The sequence below is a fragment of the Hylobates moloch genome, unplaced genomic scaffold (genome assembly GCF_009828535.3).
Source record: "Hylobates moloch isolate HMO894 unplaced genomic scaffold, HMol_V3 SCAFFOLD_1, whole genome shotgun sequence".
NCBI lineage: Eukaryota > Metazoa > Chordata > Mammalia > Primates > Hylobatidae > Hylobates > Hylobates moloch.
The window spans coordinates 22,689,933-22,701,982 of NW_026652276.1; the positions used below are offsets into that span (position 1 = coordinate 22,689,933).

General features: G+C 54.3%; 2 protein-coding genes across 5 annotated transcripts; one reads left to right on the forward strand and one right to left on the reverse strand.

Moving 5' to 3' along the window:
- Positions 1–411: 411 nt before the first annotated feature.
- RETREG2 (reticulophagy regulator family member 2) lies at positions 412–5,623 on the reverse strand. 2 transcript variants are annotated; one of them, XM_058438198.1, is made up of 10 exons: positions 5,228–5,623; positions 4,834–4,940; positions 4,105–4,135; positions 3,629–3,764; positions 3,133–3,217; positions 2,682–2,825; positions 2,424–2,518; positions 2,112–2,247; positions 1,299–1,873; positions 412–622 (listed from the first exon to the last, which is right to left on the reverse strand). In XM_058438198.1, exons 1-10 carry the CDS (start codon positions 5,506–5,508, stop codon positions 608–610), a joined length of 1,605 nt encoding a protein of 534 aa, XP_058294181.1. In that variant the 5' UTR covers positions 5,509–5,623; the 3' UTR covers positions 412–607. The 2 variants fall into 2 exon arrangements, with proteins under 2 accessions (XP_058294181.1, XP_032610340.1); XM_032754449.2 differs by having other exon boundaries at positions 412–1,873.
- Positions 5,624–5,973: 350 nt separating this feature from the next.
- On the forward strand, positions 5,974–11,968 carry CNPPD1 (cyclin Pas1/PHO80 domain containing 1). 3 transcript variants are annotated; one of them, XM_058438201.1, is made up of 9 exons: positions 5,974–5,991; positions 7,014–7,101; positions 7,530–7,638; positions 8,191–8,272; positions 8,749–8,869; positions 8,951–9,079; positions 9,657–9,718; positions 10,395–10,512; positions 10,734–11,968. In XM_058438201.1, exons 2-9 carry the CDS (start codon positions 7,033–7,035, stop codon positions 11,274–11,276), a joined length of 1,233 nt encoding a protein of 410 aa, XP_058294184.1. In that variant the 5' UTR covers positions 5,974–5,991; positions 7,014–7,032; the 3' UTR covers positions 11,277–11,968. The 3 variants fall into 3 exon arrangements, with proteins under 3 accessions (XP_058294184.1, XP_032610344.1, XP_032610345.1); XM_032754453.2 differs by lacking the exon at positions 5,974–5,991 and adding an exon at positions 6,525–6,742; XM_032754454.2 differs by lacking the exon at positions 5,974–5,991 and adding an exon at positions 6,846–6,863.
- The last annotated feature ends 82 nt before the right edge of the window (positions 11,969–12,050 follow it).

Consider the following 12,050-nt stretch of genomic DNA (forward strand, 5'->3'; position numbering starts at 1 on the left):
GTAAAGGTCCTCTATTGCTTGTTTGGCTTCCCCAGTATAGATAAATCTGGGCTGAGTGAGTTGTTAGCATGTAGATGGGTGAAGACTTCTTAACAAAATAGTGTTAAGGTTGTAGGCCACATGGTAAAACACAATTTATATGGTCCCACATTTCTACGGATTGGGAAGACAAAGCAATTTCCTCCTGCATACACTTTATTCACACATGCTAAATCTCACTAAACAGATCACACTGTCAGGGAAGATGGCTAAGGAGAAGCTAGGGTTGTCAAGGTAATCCTTGCTTCGGCCCTGTTCTGCAACAAGGTAATAAACAGCCAGAACAGACTGGAGTGAAGCAGTTTAAGGGTGAGGAGAGAATGCAGTGCAGTGCAGGGTGTGGAAGGCAGCTCACAGTCAGGGAGGCAGCAGTTCTAGCCAATCAACACTTTATTTTTCAAGTCAACACCTGCACAGATGTTAGTGTCCACTTTCTGACCCTAGTAGGGGGTCCCACTACACTTGGATCACCCAGAGGAGCAGTAAGGAAGCTCCTCATCTCAAGAGAGTGCATGCTCACCACCTCCAGTGCTGGCGCCATGTACTGTGGGATCCCTGCTCTCCTGCATCATGAAAGGCCGGGCTGAATGGGGCAAGGATGCAGTGAAGGTTACACAGACTACAGTGACCTAAGAGTGTAACTACTGGCCTGACCCACCGCCCCAGGTTTACTCTTTACTTCCCAGACCAGGAGCCTCCCTAAAGCTTGGCCAGTGCCCACGGGATAGGAGGAGCTGGCAAAGGATGGGGTTAAGCTGCTAAGGACAGACACAGCAGGGAAACAAAGCAGAAAGGAACACAAGACGAGAGAAAAATAAAGTGCCTGAACTAAACAACCAAGTGGGACATGAGGGCAGAGCAGCACAGGTCCCTGAGGATAGGAGGAAAAAGAAAGGGCCAGACCATCAGGGCTTCGGGTATAGTGGAATGAAAATAGAGATGAGGCAGGGAGGCAAGCGCAGGCTGTGGGAAGGACTTCCCTAGCCCTGTTCACATCCACTAACCCAAATGGAAAATTATTTACAAATTTAAAACCAATCCTAGGCACAGGTACTACACCATGCCCAGGACAGCAGGCAGGCAGAGGGTGGAATGGCTACCATCCAACAGCCAGCTTCCCCACGCACTGCCCCTCCCCAGAGTGGTAGGCAAAGGAGGAAACAGCAACACTCCTAGCCAGGAAGCCCTACTGTGCCTGCAGCTCCTTCCCCAATGGCTCATGGCTCTGCCACGGCCTGAGCTTCTTGGTCTGACTGTACCAGAGAATGCATGTCGGGCCCGAGGGGTGGAGCATCAGGGGGTTTTGGGGATGTCTCTGGCTCCAAGCCCAGCTCTGCATTCAGCTGCTCCAGCTCCCCCTGATCCAGCAACTCAAAGTCCTCAGTGGTGAGTGCCTCTTCTTCCTCAGGGGCAGGCAGGGGCTGGGGTGAGTCCTGGGGAACAGGTGGGAGAATGGAAGGGGAGGGGGCCGGGTCACTTCCAACAAGGCAAAGTGGAGGTGACAGGGTGCCGGGCAGAGCAGTGAGGCCACCACTCACTGTCTTGGGGCTCAGTGTCTCCACTGGTCCTCCAGGGGAGCATTTCTCTCCATCTGGGGGGGACCCTGCCCCATTGAAGTGCGTGTTCACAAAGTGGAGGGGGGATGAGAGCTGCAGCAAGGTTTCCTTAGCTGCCACATCTTCTTCCTCTTCCTCCGAGTCCAGGGCTTGCCTTGACAGGGCTTGAGGACGGCCTAGCAGGTCTTCGGGAGGGGCCAGCTCTCCCTCCTCTCCCTCCCCTAGGTCCCGGCTTAGGGTCTCCTCTGGTTCACTTGGCAGGCTCTGCTGGTCCAAATCTGTGCAGAGAACAAAGAATTAAGAATGGGCCTGCTGCTGCTCTGATTAGCCACAACAGCCAATGAGTTCAAGGATGAGAACTCAAGACATGGAAAGCTGGGCCAAACCTTAGGTGTAAAGGTCTTTTAGGAGCTGAGTAGAATTAGAGAGTGAGTGGGCCAGAGAGCACAGCAAGTACCCACGGTAGGGAACACAAAGATTGTGGTGGGGAGCAGGGCAGCAAAGGGCTCCCCATACCCTCGGAGACATCAGTCAGCTGCGGAGTTGTGGCCCGGGATACGGAGAAGCCACCACTCTCCAAGATAGAAGCCTCCTCATCTGACAGCTCTGAGTCTGTAATGGCCAAGGCCAATGCTGTTTTCTTCACATCCACCTGGCAGGAGAACCAGGATGAACACGACATGTGAGGGGATAAGAGAACCAATTTATCAGGAGTATCCCCTCTCCCAAAACCTCTGGCTTCCACCTCCTTTGGAGGTGGCAGCTCCAAAGCAGAAAGATTTTTCCTCTGGCTTTCTATTTGAAACCCCTGTCTTCCCTGGACCTCACCACTGGGGAGAAGCCAGCCAGCTCTGCCTCGCTTTCACTTTCTGTCTCTGCCAGTGGCTCATCACCTCCTGGGGGTGCATTCTTCCCCTGACGCTCTAGAAAAGCAAGAGTAGTACAGCAATGACCAAGCATGAATGATGGGAGGGGAGACAAACACAGCTAAAGAACTGGAGAAGATCTCAATTCCAGGGCATCTCACGAACCCCAACCCAAGGCCCTCCCACCCTTTCACCCTCCTGGATTAGGGCAGCCCCTTACTCCTCTTGTCGTGTTTGTGATGCAGGGCATTGGCTTCTGCCTTCATGCTGTAGTCCAGCTGCATGAGCAGGGGCTCCAGGCGAGTGTACATCCTCTGGATCAGCTCATGATAAACCACCAGGGGCCACAGCAGTATACTCAACACTATGGGTTAAGAACGTCAACTAAGAGCTCCCTACGCCAATTTCCTAGGAGCCCCCATTCCACTGGTCCCTAAACTGAAGTGCTGAAGGTAGGCAAGGTCCTTTCCCAAGGCTGTGCCAACCTCTTCTTGCCGCATCCACTGCCCTCCTCCCCAGGTAAATCTTCCACAGTTACTAATACTAATGCATCCCTGGAGATCTCCACAAATCAGAAACTGAGCAGAGAGAGCATAGTCTTCCCTCTGGGTCAGTCCAAGGAAAGAAGAAAGGAGAGGGCTTTAAATAGGGCAAGGACCGACCCTACTCACAGACAATGTAGGAAATCATAATCCCTGGAACATAGTGTCCCAGCACAGCCAACACAGCACAGCCAGAGCAGACTCGAACGCAGAACTGAAGAGAAGAGCACAAGTCCAAGAACAGCACGCTGAGATATGCGCCCCACTCAGCTGGGTAAGAAACTACTGCTCAGCTGGTAGAAGGATGGTATGTACTCAAGGAATGGGGTGGTCCAGTTTGGTTAAGAGGATGCTCAAGACCACCAATTCAGGAAGCTGGCAATAGATAATGCCCACCACCTGTAATTCACACTGATCTGCTTTGGCAGGAGAAAGTGTCAGGCTATCAAAAGCTTATTTCCTGAGGTGAGACTGCCTCCTGCACCAGGGACTAGCTGTGAATGTTGCCTCAAGAAGGCGCCCAGGCCTCTTCTTTCAGGGTCTCCAAGCAGGGAGTTTATATCACTCCATTCCCATCCCGTCCCCTTCAGTGTAGTGAACTGTTGTATGATGTAGGGGAGGTTACCTGAGCTGGATTCTGCCTCTTGTACTGCAGCAGCTCCTGCAGGTGAATCTGGAAGGTGAGCCAGCTCTCAGCCAGGTATCTGCACAACTCGGGCACACTCAGCAGGTGCGGCCGGGCGCCTGACCCCGCACCCTCACTGGGGAGACATGACATGACCCCTGGAGGCCTCAGATACCTAGACACTTAAATCCCTCTGAGAATGCCAATGATATCTTTAGTCTAAAAAAGCAAATGACCCCACCTCCCAAAAGGAGGCTGTCCTGGTCTTAGGAAGCAAAGCCAGAAGGACCCAACCCTCTGCCCTAAAAGGAGCAGGCACACAAACACCTACACAGGAGCCTAGGACCATGAAAAACCCATGGCTTGTTACCAGTTCATTCACAATGCTGGGGCACTGCCCTACTCCATGGTGACACCAGCACCGGCAAGCGGGACAGGATGTGGGCATTTGTCTTCAAGAGGTGGCCTGTACTCACCTGTCAGAGTGTGGCTCTTCTGGGGATGATGCTAGAAAAAGAGGGGCAAATCATTGAGTGGTAGGGGCCCTGGGAGACACTCCCCAAGGCAGAAATAGTTGTCCCTCCTCTGCAGCCCCAGAGCACTTTCTTCAGATGCCAATGGGGGAGCTGTTACATGTTTTTGTTTCCGTCTGTCTCCTTCTTTAGACATTACCCTTCTCCAACATAAGAACTACATTTTACTCATGCTTAACTCCCAAGCAACTCACACACAGCCTGTCACCTACTAAGTAAATTATATGGAGAACAAGAAAAACAACACTGACGTTCTATTTATAAGGCTTATATGTGAAGCACTGTCATAAGCATAACATGTGTACTAACTCATTAATCCTCTTCTCACCTCTCTATGCAGTTCTATCATCTCTGTTTTACAGATAACGAAATTGAGGCAAACAGAAATTGAGCTACTTTTACAAGGTCACAGACATGGTAAGTGGCAGAACAGGGAATGGAACCCAGGCAATATGGCTGCAGACTTCACCATCTTAACCACTGCACCTACAGTAGTATTAGTTTGCGAAAGGGGCAATTCTCATTTTAGGGAATTCCGTACAAAAAGGAAGTGGGCTATGCCTGGGAGGCAGGTGGCCTGCTGTACGTTCCCCTCGCCACTTAACCACACCCAGCGGAATCAGGCACCAAGCAAGTGCCCAATGGGTGCTTACTGAATGAAGAAACACTCACCTGAAACGTCAGGGAGAAACCGAGGCTGCCAGAGATCCAGCAGAAAATAGGCCAAAAGTGAGACGCTGAGTAGGAAGAAGGGCCGGAGGGACGAGGAAGACAGCAACCTTAGGGAGAGACAGGCACCTCAGCAGTGAGTGGGTGAGACAGGCTCACGCATCCATCTCAGAAGGTGGAAAGGCGCCTACTGATCGGGCAATGGCACCTCCAGGCCTAACTCGCGACTCACGACTCAGAGATAGAAAAAATGCGCAATTTAAGCGGATGTCAGCCTGCAAAAACTGGGGAAGGGTCATGCCCCCAGGCCAAGTGATAACCCAGAAAGGGGAATGGTGCTCTCGACCCCTCCCTCCCCCGCTCATCCCGGCCCCGCCCCCTCCTCCGCGGCGGTTACCAGAAGAGGCCGTTGAGCGCGGCAGCCGTGACCAGGCTGTGCAGCGGCTTCTCCCACACCAGCAACCGCTGCGCCGTCGCCAGCACCGCCTCCCAGCCGCGGAGCCGCAGCCACAGCGTCGTGGCCAGGCGTCCCACCGCCTCGGCCGTGGCCGCCTCCTCCTCTGCCTCACTGGTGGCCTCACTCATGCCTAGGCTCAGACCCAGACCCAGGCCCAGGCTCAGGCCCATCCCCGGCCCCCCACCCGCGCCGGTGTTACCCCCGCCTCCGCCGCTCGCCATAGCCCCGCCGCAGCCGCCGCCCGAGCCCGCGAGGAGCCAGGGCTGCGCGGCCGCCGCTGGGGGCGCGTCAGGCGGAAGGGGGCGCCGCGGAGGACAGCAGAGGCTACGGACGGGCGTCACGTGACGGCGGAGCGCTGAGCCCGTCACGTGACGCGGCCTCGCCGCCCGGATAGGGCGGCCCGCGCATGCGCGCCGGTGGCTGCCGCTGGCCCTGCGCCTACACAGCTTCGTTTTCTGGTTGCCGAAGTCACCTGGGGTCCGAGTCCGGGTCCCGGTCCAGGCAGTCCAGCCCGTTTTCTTATTCCACAGTGGGCAGGGCGGCTAGGGAGTGTGGTGCTGCCCCGGTATCCCTGTGTGGGGCAGGAAGTGGGCTTCCAGATTCCCAGTATACCCGTAGGATCCGCTTCTGCTCGCTCAGGAAGGGCGGTGGCCGTCCCATTACTCAACCCTCAACGCACTGGTCTTCCCAGTTCCCTCCCGTCAGTGGGTAAACAAACACACCAGCGCGTGACTCGACAGACTCGAAAACAACATCTACTCAGAAAAGTTGTTTCTTTCCTATCTCCTTAAACTTTCCCACTTCCACATATCGGAGCTTCTTCCCACCTCGGCCTACTCAAGCATGAGATCGGAGGCTGGGGGTGGGTTTCAAAACAAAACCTTGGGTAGACGCAGTTTACTTTTGGGTGGACGTGTTGACACGTTTTGAGGCCTTACATTCGCTTAAGATCACAGAATTTCCGCAGTAGCCTTAGGTTTAAAAGTTCAAATTACACTTAAAAAAAACCCCTGAGTTTCTCTTCCTTTTCATAGTTCCCCCACTGCTAAATTTCTTGTGTGTCCTTTCAGACGCTTTTCATATGCATTGCTGAGTATGTATAATCTCTCCTTCTAAAAAGCAACTGGGAACAACTTCCTGTTGTGCGTTTCGTCTTATTCACATTAACTTCTCCATTGCTACGCCTGGCTTGTTCATCCTCAGTGTGGAGTGGTCCCCTAGGAATTGTCCCCATTTCTCAGACAGGGGCGCCTGGGGCTTGGCCACGTTCCGTGAGACCAGGAGTTCGAGACCGGCTCCTGCCCGCGGGTCGGGGCGGGAGGCTGGGCTAGACGGGCGGCAGGAAGTACCAGGCGCTGACTTGCAGGTGGCATCCCCGCGGCTTGTAAACGCCGGGTGGACGCGGCACAGGCGGAGTACGCGCCTCGCAGTCGCGTCTCCTTTCTGCTCCGCGAGGTGAGCGCCGCACGGACGCTCGACACCTCACTTCCCGGGCCTAGGGCCCCGCGCGCCCCGCCAAGCGCGGGGCGGAACAGGAAGAGGCGCCCGCCAGCCCGGGCCCCGCCTTCCGCCGCCGGTGGGAGGGAGCTGCCAGGGCGAGGGCGAGGGCGAGGGCGAGGGCGAGGGCGGCGGCCCGCCCCGGGGAGGCAGGCGGGCAGGTGGACAGGCGGGCAAGGACAGCTCTGCGAGCCCCCTACAACTCGTTTCTTTCCGTTCACCTTCGCAGGGCGGCGACTGGCGGCGCGATGGACCTGACCGGGCTCCTGCTGGACGAAGAAGGCACCTTCTCCCTCGCCGGCTTCCAGGACTTCACGGTGAGTGGGCGGCCCGCCCCCTCCCCAGCCTCCCGGCGCGCCCCTCCGGGCCTGAGCGGCGCTGCGAGCTCGCCTGACTGCTGTGCCGGGACTGGGCGGCAGCTGCTCGAGCAGTGCTTCCTTGGGGCCGCGGCCGCTTGAGCCGGGAGGGAGAGCCGCGGAGTATAGGAATGGGGGTAGAGGTGGCCACACGAGGGCCCTTCTCGGAGTACTTCTCCCGGGGAGCCCTCGATGGGGGTGGGGGCATTCCTGCCTCTATGGACCAGGCTGCCATTGGCAAGCGATTCACAGAACGCGGGTCTGGGTAAGGCACGGGCCCCCTAGCAGCAAGGCCGGCCTGTCCGCCGCCCCGCCTTCCAGCCCAGAGCCAGGATCTGCATTATACCTTTCCCTGCCCTTCACCCTCCGCTGCCCCTGCCATGTTTCAGTTCCTCCCAGGACACCAGAAGCTGAGTGCCCGGATCCGAAGGAGGCTGTACTATGGCTGGGACTGGGAAGCCGACTGTAGCCTGGAGGAGCTCTCCAGCCCGGTGGCAGGTTAGGCAGTGTTGTGTGACTGGACAAGTGAGAAGCATGAAAATGGGATTGTCATCAGCCACTAAAATGACTAGAGGTTTGCCCCGTGGCTGCACTGTCTTCTTCATTGCTAGCTTGTTGGTACTTGGTTCAAGAGGGCAGTTTGCATTTCCCATTCTTTTAGCCCAAATGAATAAAAAACATTGCTGCCACATATATCTATACAAATCACTCTTGATTTATATATTGAAAAGTTAATTTTCCAAGGATATCCATCATATGTTCCCCAAGTAAACAAGGCACGTTTATGCCACGGATGAACAGCAGTGACAGACAAATCTGGATAGTTTGACATGACAGGGCAATAAGCTTTCCTGTTAGAGTGAGCTGAAATTCAAACTTGGAATGGACTTTTTGTCTCAGTGTGGGAGAATTTGATCTCTATTTTGTTACTATGGCCCTGTCCCCAAGGCCTCAGAAAATACAGATCTGGGTCTTCTGCTAGCAGTGGGGACTGGTGTGTTGGGTGTGGGTGCTTGTTTGCTCACTCAGCCTTCCTTCTGTCCCTTGCAGACATTGCTGTGGAACTGCTCCAGAAGGCAGCCCCCAGCCCTATTCGCCGACTCCAGAAGAAATACGTAGCTCATGTGTCCCGGTGAGCCTGGAAATGAGGATAGGATGAGAGTGTTTGGGCCCTAGAGAAAGGGGAATCGTTTTTTCTTTCTTTCTTTTTTTTTTTTTTTTTGAGACAGTCTCGCTCTGTCACCCAGGCTGGAGTGCAGTGGCACAATCTTGGCTCACTGCAACCTCCGCCTCCTGGGTTCCAGTGATTCTTGTGCCTCAGTCTCCCCAGTAGCTGGGACTACAGGCACATGCCACCGTCTCTGGCCAATTTTTGTATTTTTAGTAAAGACGGGGTTTCACCATGTTGACCAGGCTGGTGTCAAACTCCTGGTGTCAGTCCACCCACCTTGGTCTTCCAAAGTGCTGGGATTACAGACATGAGCCACCGTGCCCAGCCAGGAATAGTTTTTTTCCAAAGATAAGAGGTAAAGACAGGAGCGAGCATCATAAGACTTGCAAGAGCTGAAGGACCCTTGGGTTTAATTAGTGATCCTTTCTACCACCCAGGGAGGCATGCATCTCCCCATGTGCTATGATGCTGGCTCTGGTGTACATTGAACGGCTCCGGCACCGAAACCCAGACTACCTGCAGCATGTGTCATCCTCTGACTTGTTCCTGATCTCCATGGTAAGACACCCCCTCCCCGTCTCCCTAAAGAGCCAAGAGCCTGCTATGAGCTCTGCTCCACCACTTCTGGTTCCTCTGCAGATGGTGGCCAGTAAGTACCTCTATGATGAAGGGGAGGAGGAGGAGGTCTTCAATGACGAATGGGGAGCTGCTGGGGGTGTGGCCGTGTCCACTCTCAATGCCTTGGAGAGGGGCTTCCTGAGTGCCATGGTGAGCAGCTGTTCTCTCTCTTGCTCAGTTTCCCTGGCCCATCTTTAACTGTCCTTTAGTCCTTTGTTCTCTCTCAGTCTTCTGTTGGTTCATCATTTCTCTTCCTGTCCTCCTCGTGCCTTTGTGTTAGTGTCTTCCTTTCCTATCTCTTCAGTACTAACCACAGTTTTTGGAGATTCGTAGAGCAGAGCAGTGAGGCCAGGAGTGGAACATTTCCTCGCCTCCTCTATTCCTCCAGGGCCCCACAGGGTACACTCTGAGTCAGAGTTTATCCTATTGGGTTCTGAGTATTTGTGTCCATACTTTCTCTGCCCCTAGATGTTTAGCTCCCTGTGGACACAGACCATTCTCAGGGTCATTTTCTCCCCTCTTGCTTAGTGGAGAGTATAATGTGAAACCAGGCAGGTGGTGATTCAATGAGTTAATGTGTAAAAACTTTTGAGACAGTATCTGGCACATGGTAAGTGCCAAATATGCATTAGCCATAGGGGCGGTTGTAGTTGCTGCTATGGCTCTTGTTATTAAATGACTGTGGCTCATCCAAGTCTGGTTTGATGTCCTCTCTCCTTACTTACAGGATTGGCATCTCTACACTGACCCTCGGGAGATCTTTGAGGTGCTGAGCTGGTTGGAGAGCTGGTAGGTTCTCAGAGTTGGGAAGAAGAGCTCGAGGGATTTGGGGGCTGAGGCCTCAGCCATAGGAGCTAGAGATGAGAGTCTGTGTAACTGCGGGAGGGAGGAGACAAGAAAGAGAATTGCCCAGATAGTGGTTCCCAGACCTGTCTGTCCTCTTCTTCATCACCTTTGGGAAGGTGAGAAGCAGCTTATTTAAAATACATGTATTGGGCGGGTATGGTAGTTATGTCTATAATCCTAGCACTCTGGAAGGGCGAGGCTGGAGGATTGCTTGAGTCTAGGAGTTCAAGACAGCCTGGGCAATATAGCAAGATGCCTGACCCTACCAGAAAAAAATACTAGCCAGATGCAGTGGTGTACACCCATAATCCCAGCTACTCAGGAGGCTGAGGCGAGAGGATCATTTGAGTCCAGGATGTTGAGTCTGCAGTGAGCTACGATTGCACTACCGCACTCCAGCCTGGGAGACAGCAAGATCCTGTCTTAACAAAATAAATAAATAAAAATAAATAAAATATAGGTCTTGGTCTCACCCTTAGTTTCTAGATCAGCAGATAGCCTAGGAATCTGGGTTTAACAAGCTTCCCAGTGTTTCCTGGTGGGTCCTGAGTGGTATGAGGGTGCCACTGGACTGGCTGCAGGAGAGTTGCATACTCTGTCATTTCTCCACTTCCCCCAGTGTGGCTGAGCAGCAGGGACGGCGGCGAGGCTGGTACACCTACACAGACCTGTGTGTGCTGCTGGAGCAGCCGACCTGGCAGTTGGCCCTGGGCTCCCTCTGCCAGCGGCTGGTAAAGGTGAGGAGGGGCTCAGAAGGATAGGGAGCTTGAGCAGGCCGGTGTGTAGGGTGGGACGGTGTGAAGTGATTGCTGAAAGGCCCAGGAGATGGGGTTGGGAATAGATGGGCAGAGTGGGGTGTAAATGGCTATAGAGACCTCCAACTGGAACACAAGTTTCTAGAGATAAGGGGTGAATGTGTTAAAGACAGAATCCTTCTTTCTTACCTCCTCTCCTGCAGCTGTCCTGCCTGTTAGCTGTGGCATATGTGAGCAGCGTGGCCCTGGTTGTGGCATCGGTGGCCGTAATACATCAGTCCTTGGGGCTGTCCTGCACCCCTACACCTGGGCCGCCTGACCTTGGACTGACCTCCCGTTGCCTCCTGGAGCCCTGCACACCTTCTGTGCCACAATGCCTGCCGTCTCCCGCTAATGTCTCCAGCTGCCTGGAAGGCAGCATAGGGCTGCGGTCATTCTGGGGCAGTCTTCTGGCCTCACTAACTCCTCCACCATTGCCTCCCCCAGACCCCCCTGCCCCTCCCACTCTTCTTCATAACTGCCACCTTTGCCAGAAGCTCCAGAGAGACTCCCCAACCTGCCATGCCTGCCACCGCCTCAACCATACAGTCCCCACTGTGCTGTCCAGCCCCTGGTACCATACCTATGGCCTGGCTCCCCGCTGGCCTTGGAGCCCGGTGCCCCCTTCACTTCCTCAGCCTCAGCAGTGTTCCCTTTTCAGTGTCATGGAGCTGGCTCGCCTCAAGTCTTTCATTTTTCCAGGCTAGGTAGGGCTGCGAGGAATGCATTAAGAGGGTTTGGGAGTTTCTGAGAACCTGGAGGAGCAAAGCTTGATTTAGATCCTGTCTGCCTCTTTGGGTCCTTGGCAGGTCCCCTGTCCTCCTGGGTGGGAGCTTATGGGGTGGTGGGGCAGCAGGACTGAAGGTCATTCACTCCTAGATCTCAGTGGCTGGCTGCTTGGCCAGGACAGTGATGCCACCAAGGAGAACTTCCGCCTGGTGACCAGGGACATGTCCCAGATGGACGTAGGAGAGGCCCCTCTCTGCCTCCCTGGGATTTTCTTGACTTTTACTTTTGATTTCCCTAGGATGGAAGAGTATAGGTGGGAGATAAGGGAAGTGGAGTGAGAGGAGAAAGGAAATGTTGGCATGGGCCTGTGTGATGTCCCTGAGGCAGAAGAGCCAGGGACTGATGGGGTCAGGTGGGAGCTGCTGGGTAAGGCAGGGAACCCTCTTCACTCCCATTCCTTAGCTTTAGTCTAATGGAGCCAAGGACTGCTGGGACCTTCAACCCTGACCTTTTGTCTTCCAGTCTTCTCTTAGTGTCCTGCTCCTAGGTTTCCCTCTCTTCTGGTTCTTCTCCCGGGTATTCTCTTCCCAGGCCTCTCTGGCCACTGCTTTGTATCAGGGTTTTTCACGCTTTTGTAGAACTGAGGTTTCAATAAACAGTTTCAGTTGCATGGCCTGGACTTTTCCTTCTGTGGCAGCCCTTCAAGTTTTTTCTTCCCTGTATCTGCCTTCCAAGCCTCCCTGCTTCCTGAT